The sequence below is a fragment of the Heptranchias perlo genome, unplaced genomic scaffold (assembly GCF_035084215.1).
Source record: "Heptranchias perlo isolate sHepPer1 unplaced genomic scaffold, sHepPer1.hap1 HAP1_SCAFFOLD_54, whole genome shotgun sequence".
NCBI lineage: Eukaryota > Metazoa > Chordata > Chondrichthyes > Hexanchiformes > Hexanchidae > Heptranchias > Heptranchias perlo.
Window position 1 is genome coordinate 5,796,905 of NW_027139559.1, and position 22,846 is coordinate 5,819,750.

Consider the following 22,846-nt stretch of genomic DNA (forward strand, 5'->3'; position numbering starts at 1 on the left):
TAAAGGCAATGATTTGAATTATATTTACTGCATCTTTCAATCAATATCTTGGACTATCTGAAGGGATTTCTGTGACATTTGTAGCAATAGATTTCTTGTGCTGATCTGAAACGATGTGTGGCTGCAGTGACACACTGACACAGTGACTCGGGCCACGGCACAAACCTCTCCAACAGTTATTTGTTTTACTACTCGTGAAGATGACTGCTTAATGTGCTTTCTTCCTTATGGTTGTTACTTCATAAAGTTTGAAATCAATTCCAATTCGATCTTTGGTGATAATCTAGCTGAATTCCATGATATTAAATCAAGGGATTATCTTTTTCAGTGCTACAGGAGTTCGCATTGCACATTGTAAATATCTGGTTCGACAGAAACTGACGGAAAATTAAGATAGGTTAATGACTGCAGTGTATTGGAAAGGTCATTGCAGCCGTGTTGTTTTGGTGTATTTATTACCGCACCTTAATTTCAATGACCCTTTTTGAAGGAGGCTGACTGGGAGCTGAAAGACTGTGGCATTTACGGTTACTGTTCCTCTATTGGAACTGGCACCGTGCTGACTGTGAACTCTGGTAAGTGACCTCTCTTGCTACTTTATCAATAAGATTTTGTTCAGAGAAGATATGAAGAATTAGCATTCTCGTTAAAATGCTCTTAAGTGCACAGGGCAATAGCCGAAACTGTTTTTGGAGGTTCGGTTAGCTTCGCTGTCAGTTTATTTGGTTTAAACTTAATAATCTTTTTCAAAAGTGATTATGTTCGAGAATAAAACGAACCTATGTTTAAATATATAACAATCCTGTATTTAAATACATAACGAACCTCAAAACAAGCCTGTTTTTAAATATATAACTTACCACCTATGGATCATTTAAGATGCTGATTTATATAGTTATGAATCTCGCCGGTGTGATAGTTTAAACAGTTAAAACACACCCAGCCTAGTGCTGTTATTCTCCTTAGTGAGGCGGCGCAGCATATCCCTAATATACATTATTTCTGATTCAAAGAATTAATAACATTCTGTGGCGAGGAAAGTTTGCTGCAAACAAGGAATTAGTTCAACGTGTAATTTTATGAAATATTGAGTACGAATTACTTTCCCCCTCTAAAATCACCCCTTATTCAATTAAAAAAAAAGCTGTTAAGTTAATACCGGTACCGAACCTTCGAATATATTGTCCATTCGAATCTTGACATTTGTGACCCTGGATTAACGGCGCATGCGTCACAGTGACCCAGACAGAAAACAAAATGATTGGGGCTGAAATTGGTCTGATCGAGGAGCGCGGAACGGGCGATAGCAAATCGGCCGCCCGTATACACCGCGTCAGATTTTCCTTTATATTGACTTGGAAAATATTCGGAATTTTCTTCCGATCAAACCAAGTAAAACGGACAGTGAAACTATCCGAATCTCCAAAAGAGCTCGAACTATCGTTCTGTCAAATTCAGTGGAAAGAAGGTCTGGCGGGGTGTAAAACAGGCCGCCGATTCGCAAGGATCCCGTGTCGCGTTACTGGCGTAGGACAATTTCATCTCCTATACTGTAGGTCTGTGGGAGGCCTGTTTCCATGGAAGCCAGTCTCCTGGACAGTCGCATTTCGGACAACAGAAACACTCTGTGTTTAAGATTGTGCCGAGTAGCAGAGAACATTGAAATTGCGGTGGGTTTGAGTGTGAGAAGTGAAATTCTCTTTTAATGTTTGTGTACAGAAATAAATGTAAGGAGTCTTACAACACCAGGTTATCGTCCAAAAGCTGTTGGACTATAACCTGGTGTTGTAAGACTCTTTACATTTGTCCACCTCAGTCTATCACCGGCATCTGCACATTATAGAAATAAAGTAAACATTATTGTATGCCTCGTGGAGAATCGTGAAGTCTTTGACTCACTGTTTATACATTTTACTGTCCGTTTCCTTATTTAATTTGAAGAAACAATGTGATTGTTTGGAGCCTGAGTGTTGGTCTGATAGACTGGATATTCAGTCAGCATTTCAAAGAGAGGAGAATCCCAGAGCTGATGTGCAGAGTAAGGGGGATGTTTTTTGCCATTCCATGGTCCGGATATCGCTTGCCTGGAGATTGGACAGGTTAAGCGTCGGTGCAGATGATGGGAGGGGCGGGTCCGCATACCTGGGTACCAAGCGACACTGAATCCGAGAAAATATGTCCCTAAAAATCATAAAACATTGAAGTCGATCTACATAATTCCATTAAATACCCCCTGGTCAGGTACAATATGGGTTAGGTAGAAAAGAAGAATGTGTTTGCATTTATAAACGCATCTTCCATGACCTCGCGACGTTCCAAAGCGCTTTACAGCCAATGAATTTGTCGAGCAAATCCCCCTCTACACTGTGGCATACAACACTCCCAGTTCAGGAGCACTAGGGGTCAGATAGAGGGTACAGCTCCCGCTACACTGTCCCACCAAACACTCCCAATGCAAGTACAGCACAGGATAGATACAGGCTAAAGCTCGCTCGAGAATGTCCCTTCAAACACTCCCAGTTCAAGAACAGTAGGGGTTAGACAGAGGGCACAGCTTCCTCTACACTGTGTCATACAACACTCCCAGTTCAGGAGCACTAGGGGTTAGATAGAGGGTACAGCTCCCGCTATACTGTCCCACCAAACACTCCCAGTGCAAGTACAGCACAGGATAGATACAGGGTAAAGCTCGCGGTACAATTTCCCGTCAAACAATCCCAGTTCAAGAACAGTAGGCGTTAGACAGACGTTACAGCTTCCTCTACACTGTGTCATGCAATAATCCCAGTGCAAGTACAGCACAGGATAGATACACAGTAAAGCTCCCTCTACGCTGTTAAAACAAACGGTCAGAGGGCAGGTACAGCATGGGGTTAGATCCAGAATAAACGTCCATCTACACTGTCCCATCAAACACTCCCACCGCAGGTACAGGGTTAGATATAGAGCAAAGCTCCCTCCACACTGTCTATCAAACACTCCCAGGTCAGGTACAGCAAGGGTTAGATACAGAGTTACGCTCCCTCTCCGCTGTCCCATCAAACAATCCTAGAGCAGGTACAGCTCGGGTTCGATACAGAGTTGCGGTCCCTCGACAGTCTCCCATCAAACACTCCCAGGGCAGGTACAGCTCCGGTTAGATAGAGGGTAAAGCTGCTCTAGACTCTATCCATTGGAGAAGGTAGATTACCAACCTTAGCGGATACAAGAGCAGATTACCTGAATGGCCCCTGACATGGAACCTGAGAAAATGTCCAGCATAAAGCTCCCAAAATGTTGCAGTCAGTAACATTAGAGAATACTGTCTTTGAACGGGAGCAACGAGATGCAGATTGTACTAGAAACACTGGTGAAGCGAAAAGTTTCATCACAGACATAGAACACGGCACTTATCGAAAGGAAAAACCTTCTAAGAACAGAAGAATGTGCGCGGGCAGAAACTCCGATTGGTTCCTTTACACGGATCCATGCAAATTGTTCTCCCATGAATTCCCTCCGAAAACAACTGATACTCCCCAGTTTAAATAATCCTAAATCTTACAACTTTCTCTTCCGAAATCACAAGACCATCCACTTAATCTGTACGTTCCACTAAACCAGATGTCAACTGGTTTATTAAAAACGGGTTAACCCCTCTCGTAGGATAGTCAGCGTTAACCGTGGTTCCCTGAGACGGCCAACAGTGATTTTTAGGGTTAATTTCCTTCCTTGCCTCCTCTGAGCGAAAAAAAGGAATGAAGCAATAGTATTAATATCTCTGTCAATGGTATTCACTTTACCACTATCATTGGGAGATCTTTTGATATAATCACCCAATTTACACAAAGATTGCAAATTTAGTACTTGCATTCTGTCGCCGTTGTTCAGATAAATAACTTGTTCACTTCCACCTCGTAGTTTCGTTAATTCATCTTACATGGTTTCAAAGATGTGTATCATTGCTTTAGTTTAGTAAAGCATCTGAAGTTGTCCTTTGAGATGTATGTCTTTCTCTCTGACTTATCCATTTTTTCAGCAGCCATTATTTTCCAGGCTCTTGTAGGAATCCAGCCCAACCCTGCCAATCATAGAATCATAGAATGATACAGCACAAAAGGAGGCCATTCGGCCCATCGGTCCTGTGCCGGATCTTTAAAGCTAGCCAATTAGTCCCACTCCCCTACTCTTTCCCTACAGAACTGCAAATGCTTTCCCTGCAATTCATGATCGAATTCCCTTTTGAAAGTTATTATTGAATCTGCTTCTAACACCCTTTAAGGCAATGCATTCCAGATCTTTGAAATTCTCTGCTTAAAAAAAATCTCCTCCTCTCGCCTCCAGTTGCTTTGCCAATGACCTTAAATCTGTGTCCGCTGGTTACCGATCCGCCTGCCACTGGAAACAGTGTTTCCTTATTTACCCTTTCGAAACCTTTCATGATTTTCAACACCTCGATTAATATCCCCTTAACCTTCTCTGCTCCAATGAGAACAACCCGAGCTTCTCTAGTTTCTCCACGTAACTGAAATCCCGCATCCCTGGTACCTGGTAAATCTCCTTTGCACCCTCTCTAAAGCTTTGATATCCATCTTAAAGTGTGGTGCCCAGAACTGGACACAGTACTCCAGCTGGGGCCTAAGCAGTGATTTCTGAAGGTTTAACATAACTTCCTTGCTTTTGTACTCGATGCCTCTATTAAAAAAGCCCGGGATCCCGTATGCTTGTTTAACAACCTAATTAACTTCGCGTGCGACCTTCGAAGATTTGTGTGTATATACCCCGAGGTCTCTCTGTTCCTGCACCCCTGTTAATATTGTACCAGTTTGTGTATGTTGTCTCTCCTCATTCTTCCTACCAAAATGCATCACTTCCAACTCACTGCGCTAAATTTCATTCGCCATGTGTTTGCCCATTTCATCAGTCCGTGTATGTCCTCCTAAAGTCTGTTAATATCCTCCACATTGATTACTACATTTCCGAGCTTCGTGTCATCTTCGTGTCATCCAGGTCATTAATATATATCACAAAGAGCAGTGCTCCTAATACCGACCCCTGGAGAACACCACTGTATACTTCCCTCCAGTCTGAAAAACAACCGCTTACCGCTGCTCTCTGCTTTCTGTCACTTAGCCAATTTCGTATCTAGGCATCTACTTCCCCTTTAATTCGATGGGCTTCAGTTGTGTTATGCTATGTTCCTTGCACATTGAAAATATATCTATTTGATTGTATATCTCACTATAAGACATTCAGAGCGAGAAACCTCTCTGGCCCGTTGCACTTATTGCGAATTTGGGTCGACGCTTCGGAATGATTCATCATCTATTCATTTTAGTCATTGGCAAATTTTGAGGAACACATTCCAGAATGGCTGGAGCCTGATTTTAATAAATTAACCCCAGCCTTCTAATCTTCAAGTGAAAACAATGTGTTCTGTATCTCGCTATGCTTCTTTCCAACCAACGTGAAACGGCCCTCTCCCAGCCGTTGGTTTATAAGTCCATTGACATTTGGATTGAGGGATTTTGAAAATGTTATTGAGGAAGTTGTGGAGAAGATTTTTCGGAAGTTCCTTGGATAAGTATAAATACCAAAGAGTAAAGTTAAAAATTGGAACCAACTAACCTAAGGATGGGATTAGATTAGAGATGTAAAAGGGAATCTTCTCCAGAAAGGTGAATGAATCGCAGATGTTAGACAAGGACTTAGTCTCGGTTTCTACAGAAAAGTGTGTCCGTGGGAATGGAAGTGTAGAGCGGGAGAGTGAGGTGCAATTAGATTGAATAACTAGAGATAAGTAAGGAGTGCTGAGAAGATTGTTGGAACTCATTCTATCCTCGAATGTTGAGAACAGACAAAAAGCAAATAGCAGATGCTCGGCCCACGAACATTCAAACATCCTAGGATGTGGAATTTGTGCCAGAGGACCGAGGTAAAATCTTTCTCAAAGAAGGGGAAAGGTTTACACAGGGTAAACGTGGGGCCGTCGGCTTACCGTCAGTGCTGGATCATCTTCTAGAGTCATATTACTGGAGAAAATTAACATTCACTTACAGAGGCATTGTTTCATTAAAGACAGCTAGCACGGATTTGTAGAAGGCAAGTTCTCCCTGATAAATTTAGTTTGACAGGTCTTCGAAGAACTCTACTCATTTCCATGTTTAATTCTGTTCACTGCACCCCAGGAAAGTTAGATTGGCCTTGGAGTGGGTCGACCGCAGATTCACCAGAATAATACATGGGACAAAAGGGTTAAAATATGAGGCAAGATTGAATGGATCAGGATTGTATTCCCTTTATTATAGAAGATTAATGGGTGATCAAATTAATGTGTTTAAGATGACAAAATCATTTAACAGGGTAGATAGAGAGAAACTATTGACTTTGTTGGGGGAATGCAGAACAAGAAGGCATAACCTTAAAATTAATGCTATGTCGTGTCAGGTGGTTGAAACGATACCAAATAATGGGTTTGTTAATCAAGTAAAGTTGTTCATTTTCAATATTCGCAAAGGACTTTGCAGAGGAAGCACAACATTATATTATCAAGGAATATAAAAAAGGAACAGTAAAGTATTCTACAGACACATAAATAATCAAAGGACAGAGTTAGGGCCACAAAGGGAAGCACAAGATAAACTCGCAGGTAATGGGCAGCGAAATGGCAGAAATATTGAATAGTTACTTTGCCTCAGTATTTACCAGGGAGAATAATAAGGTGGGCAGAATATTAGAAGAAAAGATTTTTAAAAACATAAGACTTTTAAGATAGAAAATGGGGGAGATAATTGATCAACTAAGCAAGCATGGAGAGGATCAAACCCCTGAACCGTATGGATTTCATCGGCTCATAATAAAAGAAGCTAGGGAGGAGATAGCAGAGGCACCATTAGATATATCTAAAAATTCATTAGAAAGGGGAATAGTGCCAGAAGACTGGTGGACAGCTAATGTGAAAACTATATTTTAAAAAGGAGATCAGAACAAGTCCAGGGAATTATAGACCAGTTAGCCTAACGTCGGTGTTAGGAAAGATAATGGAATCTTTGCTCAAAGATGTAATAGAAAAACATCGAGAAAGCGAAAATAAAATAAAGAATAGTCAGAAAGCAAAGCTATGCTTGACCAACCTTACTGAATGCTTTGACGAAGTAACAGGAAGGTTAGAAGGTTGGATTTTCAAAAGACATTCGATAATGTAGCACATTGTAGATTCATGACTAATGTTAGAGCATGTGGAGTCAGGGGACAGGTAGCAGAATGGATAGCAAGCTGGCTACAAAATAGAACACAGAGAGATTGGTTCAAGGGTAGCTGCTCAGAATGGGAGAATTTGGGAAGTGGCTTTTCACAGGGATCAGTGCTCGGGCCACAGTTGCTGACAATTTATATTAACAATTTGGACTGGGAATCGGGGTGTGTGGTTCATACAAACGTAGAATATGTCAGGTTGCAAGAAGACATTATTAAACTTGAAGAATGGGCGTGTCATTGGCAAATTAATTTCAATATATGTAAGTGTGAGGTGGTGCATTTTGTTTCGGAGAATAAGGAGGACACATACTGCTTGGATAATAAGAGTTAACATGGGGTAGAGGAGAAAAGGGATCTCGGGGTATAGCTATACAAATCAGTAAAAGAGGCGACGCATGTTAATAAGGCCATAAAAAGGCAAACAAAGCAATGATTTTCATTTCTAGAGGAATAGAATTGAAAAGGAGTGACGTTTTGTTAAACTTGTATAGAATCTGGCTTTTACCACACTTGGAGTACAGTGCACAGTTGTGATTTCAATATTATAAAAAGATACAGAGGCATTGAAGAAGGTGTAAAAAAGATTCAAAAGGATGATACCAGAACTGAGAGAATATACCTGTCGGGAAAGATTGAACAGGCTGGGGCTGTTTTTTTCTGGTAAAGAGAAGGTTCAGGGGTGACCTGATTGAGATATTTAAGATAATGAAAGGGTTTGATAGGGTAGACGTGGAGAAAATGTTTCCACTTGTGGGGGAGTCCAAAATTAGACATCATAAATATAAGGTATCCAGTGGGGAATTCAGGAGAAACTTCACTCCCCGATGAGTGGTAAGACTGTGGAATGCGCTAACATAAGGAGTATTTGAGGTAAATAGCATCGCTGCATTTAAAGGGAGACTAAATAAATACACGAGGGAGAAAGGAATAGAAGGATATGCTGATGGGGTGAGATGAAGTGGGGAGGGAGGAGGCTCATGTGGAGCATAAATTCCGACATAGACATGTTGGGCTGAATGGCCTGTTTCTCTGCTGTATTCTCGATATAACTGGATGATTTGAGCAACCTCAGACAGTTTAGTTGATTGGGCAGGTCGATACCAGATAACACGCAACATGGAGAATATAAAGTGATAAATTTGGAGAGGAAGAATGTAAGAAAATATTCACTAAATGGCAACACTTTCAAAGTAGAAGAAGAACAGAGAGACATAGAGCTTCAGATTGATAGATCTTTAAATGTAGGAGGCTGTGTCAGCAAGGTTAGAGAGTAATAAAGCAAGGACATAACATTAGATTTATAAATCATTTGCTTAGGCCAAAGTTGAAGATTGTGTCCAGTTTCGGTGCCTTAATTTACGTAGGATGTCAAGGCCACGGAGAGGGGGCAGAAGAGATTCACCACGATTATGCAAAGGATGAGAGGCGTTAACTATGAGAAGAACATAACAACAACAACTTGCATTAAAATAGCTCCTTTAACGGAGTAAAACCGTCACAAGGCGCTTCACAGTAACGTTAACAATCAAAATTTCACACCGAGCCGCATAAGGGATATTGGGACAAATGACCAAATGATTGCTCAAAGAGGTAGGTTTTAAGGAGCGTCTTAAAAAGGAGAGAGAGAATGAGAGAGGCGGAGAGGTTTAGCGAGGCAGTTCCAGAAATTAAGGCCTTGGCTGCTGAATGCACGGCCGCCAATTGTGCGGCAACGGAAATCGGGGATCGGCAAGAGGCCAGAATTCGTGGATCGCAAACATTTCGGAGGGTTGTGGGGCTGGAGAAGGTTCCAGAGAAAGCGGGGGGAGGGGCGATGCTATGGAGTGATTTGTAAACAAGGTTGAGAATTGTAGGATCGGTGGGTTGGGAACGGAGACAAACGTGGGCTCTTTTCTTGAGATCTCGAAAGTTAAGAGGCAGTAAAGTTTTAAGTGTTTTCGATAAGCTAAATTGAGAGAAACTATTTGCCGTGGTTGATAACAGGCGGGTATAAGTTTAAATGGAGATAAACGATTTGCCGTGGTTGATAACTAGTGGGTATTAGTTTAAATGGAGAGAAACTATTTACCGTGGGTTATAACTAGTGGGTATCAGTTTAAATGGAGAAAAACTATTTACCGTGGGTTATAACTAGTGGGTATAAGTTTAAAGGGAGAAAAACCATTTACCGTGGTTGAAAACTAGTGGGTATAAGTTTCAGATCATCAGCCAAAGATGAATGGAGATATTAGTAGATTTATTTTTATTATGGAGAGGGCTGTTAGGACACAGAACCTCCTACCAAAAACAAAAAAACAATGCTGTTTGCAGAATCATAGTATCATTGGAGGTACAGCACAGGCCGCAGGCCATTCGGACCATTGTGCCTCTGCTCGCTCTTTGAAAGAGCTACCCAATTAGTCCCACTCACCTGCTCTTTCCCCATAGCCCTGTAAATTAGTTTTAAATAGGAAGTAGGCAAATATTTGAGAAACAAGGTATCGGGAAAGAAGAGGCGAATGGAACTGCGCACATCCAGCCCCTGATTATAGGTCCCTTCAGGTGAATAGATATAAAATCACAAGCCAAGCCAGGAATGTACAATTTCCCCATGTGCACTCCCGCCTTGCGGCCTGGGCGGGCCCAGCGGAGTTTCTACTGCTAAGCGGATAGCTCTTACACAGAGCCCGCAGTGTCGCGATGGGCCGAAAGAATCCTTCTGTGCTGTAAAATATTTTAATTCGATCCCTCCCTCACCTAACATTACCAAAACCATTGCTGTCTCTGACCTCTGATGTTACAAACTCGTTGCTGCAATCGTCTAGAAATCCAAACAACTCCTTCCTTAAGAAACGCCGGTTGCAAAATATTCCTCGGTAAAGTGACGACATGAAACTGCTCCATCCCCAGGAAAATTAAAGCATGTTACTGGTAACAATAATCGATGTACATTTAATATCTGACTGTCACTACACACCACTGCACAGTATCGATATTTTTTCGCATAGCACATTGATCATTATTCACTCCGAAATTAACAAGTGATAAGAACATTATTTGAATGTTCGTTCATGACCGGAACTCATTTATCCCAACACGCCCACTGTAATATCAGCACATTTAAACCCAGCTTCAATGCATCCATGTGTGTTAAATTTGGCGGTGTCCGTGGCTGCGAGAAACGTGATATTGACTAGATAATCTGTTTTCGGTGTTGGTTGGGGAATAAGTATTGACCAGGACTCGATATAAACGGTTTAATTGTCATTATAGAAGCGAGTAAGACTTTCTTTTTTAATTTTCTCAGTAAAACGTACTCCACCGATCATCAGTCTCCTCTACTCTGCAAGTGACGAACTGACAGCAAAAGGTTTTGTGCATCTGGTTTGCCTCATCAGCGAATATCAGCCAGAAAGCATTGCAGTGAGCTGGCAGAAGAACGGAAACGCTGTAAAATCGGGCTTTACAACCACATCCCCAGTTAAAAATTTGAATGGAGATTTCAGCTCCAGGAGCATCCTTAAAGTCACCCTGCAGGAATGGAACAGCGGGTCTCTTTACAGCTGCCAAGTGTCCCATTCTGCATCCAACAGTAACCAGCGGAAAGACATTAGAAAAACATCAGGTGAGAAAATGCAACCAATTCACAAGCTTGCACAGGTGAAACATGTTGACTTTCTTTCTCAGTATTGGATTAGTTGGGATGTTATTGTGATAATTTATCTGTGCCAGTTTATGGTGCAGTGAGACAGTAAAGATCATTGGGGATGTTTCAGCAGCAATGGCTGAGGTTCCTGAAGGTGCTCGCTGCCGGGCGGATGTTGCAAAAGGCATGACTATGAGATCTTGACAAATACATGAATATTATTCTATGGTCAGGGTAACACATTGATCAGCTCTTTCATGATATTACAAGCAATTTACAAATAATTGTGATACACACTATTTAATTAATTCACCAGATCAATCCAGGTGAAACAGAAAGGAAACAGAACAGAAATGTATGTTTTACACACAAGGGATCAAACTTTAACAATGCGGTTCTGTTACTTTTTACATTTGTGAGGATTTATTGTGTGTGATACTGGGTATCAGTACAAAAATGTGTTTAAAAAAATGAAACGGGTGAGAGACGGACGGAGATAGAAACGAGAAAGGCAGAGAGAGAGATGGACAGAGAGGGGGTGCTGTATAAAGATTGAACCTACAGATACGGACACAAAACCAACAATGAGCTGTTCTTCCTTTCAAAGATTTTGTTTAAACGATACGGGTAAGGGCCGGGGAATACGACTAAGTGGATAGCACATTCAGAGAGCCAGAAGACACGATGAACCGAATGGCCTTCTGAGCTGTCGAATTCATTCAATCTTTCTCTCTTTCTTTGTCTCCCTCTCTCTCTCTCTCTCTCTGTCTGTCTGTCTCTCTCTGTGCCTCTCTCTCTCTGTTTGTATCTCTCTCTCCCTCTGGTGTCTCCCTATATCTGTCTCTCTCTATTTGTCACTCTCTGTCTCTCTCTGTTCCTTTCTCTCTCTCTCTGTCCCCCTTTCTCCGTCTTTCTCTGTCTTTTTCTCTGTCCCTATTTCTCTTTCTATATATATATATATATATTTCTCTCCCACCCTGTCTCTCTGTAACTGTCGTCCTGTCTCTCAGTTTTTCTTTTTCCCTGTCCTACTCTCTCTCTGATTCTCTCCATCAGTCCCTTTCTCTGCCTCTCTCCCTATCTGTCTGTCACGCTCTGTCTCTCTATGTCCCTCTCTCGCTCTATGTCTTTGTTTCTCTCTCTCTCTCTTAGCTTCGTTGAGTTGTACATAGTTTTGATTCGACTCAACATACGCGCAAACACCAAATTATTTTTAAAAATTCAATAATAATCAGTGAGAGACATATTCACATCATACCGTGTTATGGATTATCAATGAAATTGAAATCCTTGATAAATTTCCGAAACCATCAACACTAAATCATCGCCCCGATTCTGAATCTCTCGTTTCTCACTGACAGAGCTCACGGTATTTCTCAGAGATCCTTCCGTTGTCGAAGTTTGGATCAATAAAACTGCCACCCTGGTGTGTGAAGTGGTCTCTCCGGTTCCCACTGAGGTTACCATCTCTTGGACAGTGGGTGGAAAGATAAGGAATGAAGGAGTTCAAATTGAACCAGCTAAAAAGGATGGAAACCAGTACCTGACAATCAGCCACTTGACCAGCAGCGTGGCAGAGTGGGATAGCGGGGTTGAATACTCGTGTTCTGCACAACAGGGTCAATCATCTCCTCCGGTATTAAAACGAATCGGAAAGATAAGAGGTGGGTAAAATATCTATAGACATGTTTTCGGATAGCAATGGATGGAACACTAACACTTATTGAACTTCCGTTACAGTCGAGCCAATGAAGCCAAAGCTCCGCCTCCTTCCTCCATCACCAGAGGAGAGTCAAAGTAGGAGCGCCCCGACTCTCACATGTCTGATAACAGGATTCTACCCTGACAACATAATCGTTTCCTGGGAGAAGGACGGAGCTGCTTTAAGCGCGAACGTTACCAGTTTCCCCAGTGCTCTTGAACAGGACCTAACCTTCAGCACAAGGAGCAACCTCATTTTGCCTTCAGAGGAATGGAAGAAAGGATCAAGATACACCTGTATCGCCTCACATCCCCCTTCACAATCCGACGTGAAGGCGACCATCCGCAATCTGAAAGGTACGGACAGTTTTTCAAAATACTTTCACACAATAATGATTTTTACTTAAATCGAAGTCCAAACCCGAACCACACACGCACTAGCGATCACATCCCTCTAGGTTACAGATATAACAACATTTATGGCTATCAATTAATGCGCCTTTAATTCACAGGCAGCAATTGGATGATAAAATGATCAGCACTCTGAATGTGTTCGCCGCCACAAGCTATGTGAGGACCCAATAGTAAGAAGGGGCAGGATAAGGATCTATTTAACCTCACTGCACGGTACCCTGGTGATTGTGGGCTTTCATTAAACAACAATATGCAGTATCTGAAGACACTAAATCCACTTTTCACCGGGCAGAGTGTTCCATACTATGTGGGGAGAAGACTTTGAGTGGTGTTTACTTCACTCTGCACTGCCTGGTTTAGGTTTAGCTGGACACTGAGTGGTTGCCAGCAGCGAAATTCAAGACAAAAAAAACAGCCATTTCACAGGGCACCCAACCAATTGATGTGAGGAACATTGTACATTTCAAGTGTTCAAATCTTCTGAACCGCCAGCGCTATACGTTAGAGGAGGAGACAAATAACGTGTTAACTGACTGAACCCAATGATGTGACCTTTTGTTTTGATGAGTGTAAACTCCGCTCGTGTGATTAGTTTGTTTCATCTCTAATTGTTTTTGTTCAATCAAATTGACGCATTTGCACAATAACTGGCCCAGCACCACCGTGCTCGGGATGGGGAAACTTTTAAACTTCTCTAAATCTTTGTTTGGATCCCCGATTACTGCTGAGTTCGTTGATCTCACCTGGTGGCGTTCGGGACCTTCTAATCAGACTTAGTGTCCATCGATTTGTGAAGTGGCAATAGCGCATTGTTCTGCTCCTTGTCTATGGTAAGTGCGTGTATGGTCACTCTGGGAACAACAAGATAGGAGTTGCCTGCGATGCCCTCACTGTACAATGGCCTACTGATACTGCATAGGAGGACTCAGGAAGTATAGACCATTGGATGAGGTACCGGAGGGCAACCTATAGTTCTCATACACCAGTGAGGAAAAGAGGGGATATAATAGCAAACACTGTTATTAGACTCAAACTCGGGCTCCTCCGATTGGTAAGCAGCTGTACACTATAATGGCCCTGTACACTAAGAAGTTCCTGTGTTTTACCTCCCGATCTTCACTGAGTTAACTGATCTCAACTGGTAGATTTTTGGAAGTTACAGTGGACTACGCACATCCGGGTTACTGTGCATACACCCGTTCTTGTTTCTTCCTCCAATTGGGGGAGAACTAGTTGAAGTCGGGGTGTTCACACCTCTGCTGACGGCAGGATTGGACTGGGCTCTGTTGCTTCCACCGTAGAGTAGGCTGTTGAATCACACTCTTTCTGCTGATTCACGAAGAATGGCCACTTGAGAGATACTCAAGGTGACCTTCCTCTGTGAAGCCTGTACCGGATTAGCAATAAAACACCGACATTTATTTCCCACCTTTAAGCGCCTCATACCGTTTCACAGAGTTTTAAGGAAAACAATCACCAATAAGGGGAGATTATGAGGTGTGACCAAAATCTTGTTGGGTTTGGAGGAAGGTCTGAAAGTGGGAGTAGGAGGAGAAAAGGCGGAGAGGATTAGGGAGGAAAGTTCAGCACGGGACCTGGGACCTAATCAAGGTATCACCACCTTCCGTATGTATGAAAATAGTCTTGTCCGTTTTGTTATTTCTAGTCCTATTCCCGGATCATTAGATTTCCACAGAATGTTCAGCGGCCTGAAGTTCACCCAACACCTACACGGTTTATTTCAGCAACTCAGGTGAATGAGAGTCAGAGTAAAATAACATCGTTACAACTACAATCACCACACTTGTTGCTGCTATAAGAACTTCTGTACGTTTTCACTCAATCTTTGGCTCCCTCAGATATCAAGGTTAATCCCTGAATTATGCCTTTTGGTTGTCGCTCAATTCTGACCACTCCAAAAACAGTCTTTGACAAATGCGAAAATGTCACTTGACTTTTCCGTGATTTATTACATGAAGCAGCAGCGGATCGACGCTACAATGTTGTGGAGAAGTACAAATAATTATCCTCCTGGAAAGCCGGCACCATTAACCTATGGTATCAAGGCCATTTTCCAGCGGTTGCCCAATTTATTATCAGGTCGTTGATAATTCGTGCTCTGCACAGACCCAGAAAGTTGATATTTAATGATGTGTCTTCTGAAAATCGAAGTGCATTTAGGTGTCTACTCAAATAGCCCAGTGCCGGCATAAAACCTAACGTTGACTTCCCAGAACAATAGTTTGTACCAATTTCACTCCACTGTCACGGTGATTGTTAGACGATCATTAATAATATCCTGTAAAACGTACCTCAGACTTTTCCTCCAGATCTGCTGCTCCATAAACTGTTACATGATTCTCCCTGTTTGGGTTTGGTTCTAATTTTCCAATGTGGCATCGTACTGCCCTCAGGTGCAAGCCATGCATTAACAGACTTTTAAACTACCTGGAGGAGTCTGGGGTGCTTTCTTACTTCGTTCGTTGGGAATCCAGGAATATATCCCAATTAGTACAGTTAAAATTAAAACTAAACTGAGCATGCTGTAAATCAGAAATTAGAATAGTAATTGCGAGAAAAACAGAGCAGGCCCGTCAGAATCTGTAAAGATAGATAGTGTTGTAAGATCCTGACTGAGAACTGAAACCCACTCTCTGGAACTGTCTGACCTCCTCAGCCCCACGCTATCCTTTCTGTGTAGAGATGCCGCAGAGCTACTGATTTTTGCAGCATTTTCTGTTGTTATTAACGATATTATCCCGGCGGGTCTGCTCATCCAATGTGAATCAAAGGCTTCGACTTCCTTTGCAGCACACACTTTATTCTCCCCTGAGTATATTACAGATCCCAGGTCAATCTTCCCCGAAACTAAAGTCGCCCATTGTCTTCATTTTAGAAGACTGAGGTAAAGATCTCATTGCTGCAATCACAGCATTTCCTTCAGGTGAAATTTCTGCTGCTCGTTCCTTCCAAATACCTTTGTGTTGTAACTCAGTTTCCTGCTTGAACTTGTGGAGATGATTCATCTTGATATAACCAATCATCTGTTTTCTTCTTGCCCTCCTATCATTTCGTTTTACTGCTAAAGGATGGTCATTTTTGGAAATGATGAAATCGCCAAACCCCTTCAGATAAGAGTGACCTTGGAACACACACTGTGAAATAAACCACACTCATTTTATGGAAGGATGATAATCTAATGTGTTTAAATCAGAGATCACTGTAGACAAGTATATGGTCATATCTGAGAAGCTGGAAGGAGAGAGAATGGAAGTGATTACAATCAGTCTGGAAACAGGTTTTATAACACTCCCCTCTGGAGCATTGGCATCATTGAGAGAAACGGAGCAATTTTAGTGTAAGGTTAAAAAACAAAGTTTTAATATTGGACACCCGCACAGTGGACCAAAGTGACGTGCCCATTGGCAATGGGCCCGTCACTTTGGTCCACTGTGGGGGTGTTGGATCGTTCAGAGTTGACATCCCAGTTGAATATAATGAAGGCGGCGTTTATAATTTTCAGAGTAATACATTAAGCTTTCAACGAGAACGCGGTGTGAGGATTCTTTGAGATTGTATCTCATGTATAAAGTAACGATCTCGACGGTCAGAGTGACTCTTTCACTTTAAAACTGGAGGAGTGTTTTCCCACTTTCTGGTAGTATTTCCGTTCCTGCTCTCAAGGTATAGATATCGAGCAAGTGTGGACAAGGTATATCATCGACAGGTCATGGACTTCCTCACTTTACACTCTTCAAACAATGCGTCTTAAAGCTCAACCTTCCAAAAGCGCTCTTTCCTCGGCCTGAGTGGCAGTTTGTATTTCTCGACACTGTCTACCTTCTCGAAGTGAAAGAGCTAAATCGGTGCCAATCTGCAGGTTGGTGCTGAGGGCACGTTTGCTTTCGCCGTTGATTTGATTGGTCGGACCGAGGCAATGTCATTTCAGACCCAAGCTTTAGGACTGGAAAATATAGGACCTTTACATGAGGTTTATTGGAACCCACCACATACAGGCCACAGGGCAGCGTTTGACATCCAGCATCAGTCAGTCTGATTGGTGAAGGTTTGTATCACCAGAGCGGGCAAAATGAGGTCCCCATTTAAAACCAGTCAGTTCTCGAATAGTGGAATGGTCGGATATATTGTGGAGGACATCATCCAAATAAGCCAGAGGGAAGAAAGCAACGAGCCCAGATGGGCTCTGTCCTAATAGCTCAGCAGAAATAAGCTGAGAAAACTCATAACAGCCGACAGTAAGTATAATTTAATTTTTTGAGTATGTTGCAGTCGTTATTACCCGTGGTTTCAACATGACACTTTGAAATGACCATTCCCTCTTCTTTCCAGGTGTATGTCATGAGACAGACATTTCTGTCATCATACTGAACCCTTCTTTTGAAGAGATTTGGACCAAACGAACAGCGACCATTGTTTGTGAAGTCGTTTATAGCGATTTAGAAAACGTCAGCGTGTCCTGGCAAGTGGATGGGAGTCGGAGAACGGAAGGAGTGGAGACTCAGGTTCCTGAGTGGAATGGAAGTAAATCCACAATCGTTAGTAAACTGAAAGTCACCACGACAGAATGGGGCAGTGGGGTTGAATATTTGTGCTTCGTGGAAGACATTGAATTGCCAACACCAGTGAAAATCTCCACCAGAAAAGTAAAGGGTAAGCACAGATAATATTCGTTCTGAGACTGACCCTACTCCATCAATGGTCGTCAAAGATCATTCATTTTCTACATTAAGGATAGTGATAGACTTCAAGATGATATCGACAGGCTGGTGGAATGGACGGACACATCGCAGATGAAATTCAACGCAGAAAAGTGTGAATTGATACCTTTAGGAAGGAAGAACGAGAAGAGGCAATATAAACTAAAGGGTACATTTCTGAAAGGGGAGCAGGAACAGAAAGACCTGGGGGTATATGTGCCTAAACCGTTGAAGGTGGCAGGGCAGGTTGAGAAAGCGATTAAGAAAGCTTAGGGGAACCTGGGCTTTATAAATAGAGGCAGAGAGTGCAAAAGCAAGGTGGTTATGATGAATCTTTATAAAACAGTGGTTCGATTACAACTGGAGTATTATGACCAGTTCTGGGCACCGCGCTGTTGGGAGGATGTGAATGCCTTGGGGAGAGTGCAGAAGAGATTTAATGGAATGGTTCCAGGGATGAAGGACTTCGGTACGTGGTTAGACTGGAGAAGATGGGGCTGTTTTCCTTAGAACAGAGAAGTTTACAAGAACATTTGATCGAGGTATTCAAAATCATGAAGGATCGAAACTGTGTAGACAGAGAGAGACTGCTCCCATTGGATGAAGGGTCAAGAAACAGAGGGCATAATTTTGCAGGGATACGGGAATCGGGCAGGGGAGTGGGGCGAGCTGGATTGCTCTTGCAGAGAAACGGCACGTACTCGACGGGCCGTAACAATTCTATGATATCATGAAATGCTCTTATAATCAGTGAAACATAGTCCGGGATCCTGCCATTCACCCCACGGGTAAAGAATAGCGAGAAAAATGTAAGCGGTTTGAAACTGTTGCGTCACAACAGTATCATCGTTATCCAAATATGGGATTGACCCCAACTCTTAGCAAAATAACATCAGGCCACAATGAAAACTCCCAAAAGAAAGAACATTAAAGAAATCCATGGCCCCGCAGAGAAATGTGTAAACTCTCTCAGATAACAATTCCAATTGTCCAAAGACGCAAATTACCAGCAGACGGGAATGGGAAGTGAAGGACGGACAAGAGACAGACTCAGTTTAACAAATATTGTTCTCTTTCCAGTTGACGGAATGTATCCTCCTAAAGTCTACGTCCTGCCTCCATCAGCGGTCGAGATTGACACTGAGAAGACGGCAACCCTGGTGTGTTTAGCAACCGGTTTTTACCCTGCCGAGATTTACGTCGCGTGGATGGCCAATGACACCCTTTTGGATTCAGGTTACACCACCCAACCGGACACGGAGAAGAAAAGTGGTTCCAGCTCCATTGTCAGCAGACTGAGAGTCACCGCAGCGGAGTGGAACGGCGGGACCACTTACTCCTGTTTAGTGGGACACCCGTCTCTCACAATGAATTTACACAGAAGTATAAATAAATCTTACGGTAAACCTACTTTAGTTAATGTTTCACTCGTTCTAACCGACAGTTTTCAATCGTGTACATAACCCCCCGTGGTTCAATAGCTGTTTTCTATAGAAGTGTTAGACCTGTTATGTTCGGGCATCTGAGTCAGCCTCCAGATCAGCTAACGATTGTTTAGATATTTCGCAAATCTATGAGACTATATCAGTGAATGAAGGATAATTACGGTTATAATCCGATAATGGTGAATAACCTTAATACCGCTTGATACAAGTTGCAATATTTTTGAAGATTCTTTGAAGGGTTCAGTGACGTTATTGGATAAACAGGAAATGATGCTTTAGACTGTATGTGGCTCCGCAAATCGCAATAAATGCAGAATGAAAACCTCCTGACTTCCCGATTCGTTGTTTGTGTGCGTGTTATCTTGGTGATGATGGTTTAAACCTTGATCCAGAAATCTATGGTGTCCATTGTCTAATATTCCACCTGTGCAACACGTTTCAATTCCCCATTTTTTTACAAACACTCGTGATGCTTTTAATCAGATTACATTCATTCTCTGGTTTAAATTGACCCATGAGTTATCGACCTGTGAACGGAATTAATAAAGGTCGACTAACATCCGGTCACCCTTTCGAATGACAATTATTGACCAAGGCTGTTGATTGCCTGGTTCGATTCTTATCCATCCAGTCGTTGCTTGGGCATCTCCCGCAATGACTTCTTTTCCCGCTCCCACACCGTTACCTCTGGAGTCCCCCCACCGATCTATATTTGGATCCTCCTATTTCTCATCTTCGTGCTGCCCGTTGGCTACGTCATCTGAAAACAAAATGTCAGATTCTGCATGTATGCTGCCGACACCCAATTGTAACCCACTAGCACCACTCTCGATCCCTCCACTCTCTCTGATTTGTCACACTGCTTATCCGACATCCAGTATTAGATGAGCAGACATTTCCTCAAATTAAATATTGCGAAGACCAAAGCCATTATCTTTGGTCCCCACCACCAACTCTGTTCCCTCGTCACCGACTCCATCTCTCCACCTGCCCACTGTCTGAGGCTGAATCCCACTGTTCGCAGCCTCAAGTTCCTTATTGACCCTGAGCTGAGTTTCTGACCCCAGATACTCTCCATCACCATGACCGTCTACTTCCACCTCCAGAACGTCGCCCGTCTCTGCGGCTGCCTCAACCCATCTGCTGCTGAAACTCTCATCCATGCATTTGTTACCTCCAGACTTGACTATTCCAATGGTATCCCGGCCAGCCTCCCAGCTTCTATCCTCCGTAAACTTGACTCTGCTGTCCGTATTCTAACTCACAACAATTTCAGTTCATCCATCACCCCTGTGTTCGGTGAGCTAAATTGGCTCCCGGTCTGGCAATTCCTCATTTTTAAAATTCTCATCCTCTTGTCCAAATCCCTCCATAGCCCTCGTCCCCTCTCTATCTCTGTAACCTCCTCCAGCCCTACAACGCTCCGAGATCTCTGCGTTCCTCCAGTTCTGGCCTCTTGTCCATCCCTGGTTTTCATCTCTCCACTTCTGGCGGCCGTGCCTTCAACTGCCTTGGCTCTAACCTCTGAAATTCTCTCCATCAACCTCATGCTACTCTCCAACCTCTTTACCAAAGCATTTGGTCATCTGTCCTAATATCTCCTTATGTGGCTCGGTATCAAATATTGTCTGTGAAGCGCCTTGGGACGTTTTACTACGTTAAAGGCGCTGTGTAAATGAAAGTATTATTGTTCTTATGTTGAGCTATCAATCCATGCCATTGTAAAAGGTTTCATTGAGTTTGGAACTATCCTCTTATCAGTTTCGTGTCATCTTGGCTCATTGACAGCTCTCTGGGTTCTGAATTCGAAGCTTGTGGCTTCAAGCTCCTCTCCAGGACTTCGGCCCATAATCTAGGCTAACACTCCAGCACAATAATCATGGGGGTGCTGATTTGTCGAAGGTGTGGCGTTTCAGATGAGACGCTTCTCCTGGGCCCCGTCGGACTTTTCACCTGGGTGTTAAAGATCCCATGGGAGATTAAAGGAGCAGCGAACTCTCCCGGAATCTGGGACCTATATTCCGTCCTGAACCTACACTATTTACAAAAACAGTCGAAGAGTCCCATTAACGACAGTGATGCTCTTAGTCCTTTGTTATGGGCTTATTGGCTGCAGCGTTGTTCATAAAAGTAACAGCGATTACACTTTAAAAAGTAATTATTTGGTTGTGAATCTTTTGGGACCTCCTGTAGGGGTGAAAGGCGATCTATGAAGTGGAACCATTGTTTCTTATCATCGTCGTCATTCTGGCTGATATCACTTCAGTTAAAACACAGGTCAGGGAGAAGCATAGATTCGGCCAATGGAAAGCTGAGCGACAGAGATGAAGAATATTCTTTGAGAATCCCAGCCGACAGCGAGTCCTTGCCCCCAACGGTGGCGCTGCATTTTCTTCCCAAGAGAAAAACAGGACGTTATTTCGAGTGTCCCGTTGAAACTTGATCAGCGCAGACGCTCCGCCTGAACAAATTGTCCAGGTTGGAGAACTGGTGGGCAGGGCGACATCCAGGCCCATCCATAAAGACTCACCACCTTCTGAAAGGCGGGAAAAAACTAGTCTTGCAAAAAACAGAACAGCACGAAGCCATTACACCAATCACATTAAACGCAGTTCATTCTGTTAAGTTTCTGTTACAATTGGTATCCTGTGTGAGTCACAAGGCAGGAGACTAAACAATTGTTTTGTGATCTGCCAGATCAGGGAAGGCTGCACCTGGTGGTCAGGTATGGGAAAATACGCTCACGTATCCAACTTTGGGCAACTATCATGACTGGCTGGCGGAGAGCCAAGCAGATGTTGCTGAATCTTGGTACCTCCATCTGGAGGAGCTGCCGTTCCATCACATATGGTATCTGTCCATGCTGGAGGATATCTCGGTGACTGGGTGGAGCTGCCATTCGAAGGGGTAAGTTATTGATCCATTCCGGTGGATATCTCGATGAACTAGTGGAGCCTCCTTTCTATTGGATAAGGTAAGTATCCATTCCGGTGGATATCTCAGTGAGTTGGTGGAGCCGCAGTTATATGGGGTGTGGTATGCCTCCATGTTGGAGGATATCTCTCCATGCTGGAGGATATCTCCGCGAGTGGATGGAGCCGCTGTTCTATGGGCTATGGTATCTCTCCATGCTGGAGGATATCTCGCTGTGCTGCTTATCTCACACTGCAAATAACACATCCTTCAGTTCGTGGCTCGAAGTATGCCCAGCTGCACCGAGTTTGTGAGCAAATTTATGTGCTGTCCTTCTCACGGTGCCAATCTGTGAATCCCACAATATGTAATCAGATAATGCTAAAGAAGTGCATTCGAACTCGGATAGCTCACCGTAGATTCAGCTTCGGTGTAATTAGACAGGACTTGCTTTGGGGTCGGTTTTGCGGCCCAGCTTGGTGCTATTTAGATCACGCAGCATGTCAGTTCAATGTAGAATAACACTCGTAGAGTGAAGCTTATGATTTGTAAATGACCATACGTATTTGTAACAATATGAAAACGTTTACTCTGCGCCAGGTCAGTCACTACTGCGATTATGATGCTTTGAGTTTCAGAATCCAATCGCCCACACTCAATGCAAATACAAAGCCCTACCCTCACCCCACCTCCCGAAATATCGGCCAGGATTATCATAACCTGAGAGTCTACATGATCCGAGATTTGTCAGTGGTGACACATTCCGAAGTTTAAATGAATTATTAACTTCATTTTCA

The 22,846-nt window shown here is 43.0% G+C and overlaps 1 gene segment (V, D, J or C); it reads left to right on the plus strand.

The window, feature by feature from the left end:
- Window positions 1-296: 296 nt before the first annotated feature.
- On the plus strand, window positions 297-19,460 carry LOC137315167 (Ig heavy chain C region-like). The segment is given in 7 exon segments: window positions 297-365; window positions 491-575; window positions 10,520-10,837; window positions 12,220-12,522; window positions 12,599-12,916; window positions 17,324-17,644; window positions 18,772-19,460. Coding segments are annotated over 7 exon segments (1,797 nt in total).
- The last annotated feature ends 3,386 nt before the right edge of the window (window positions 19,461-22,846 follow it).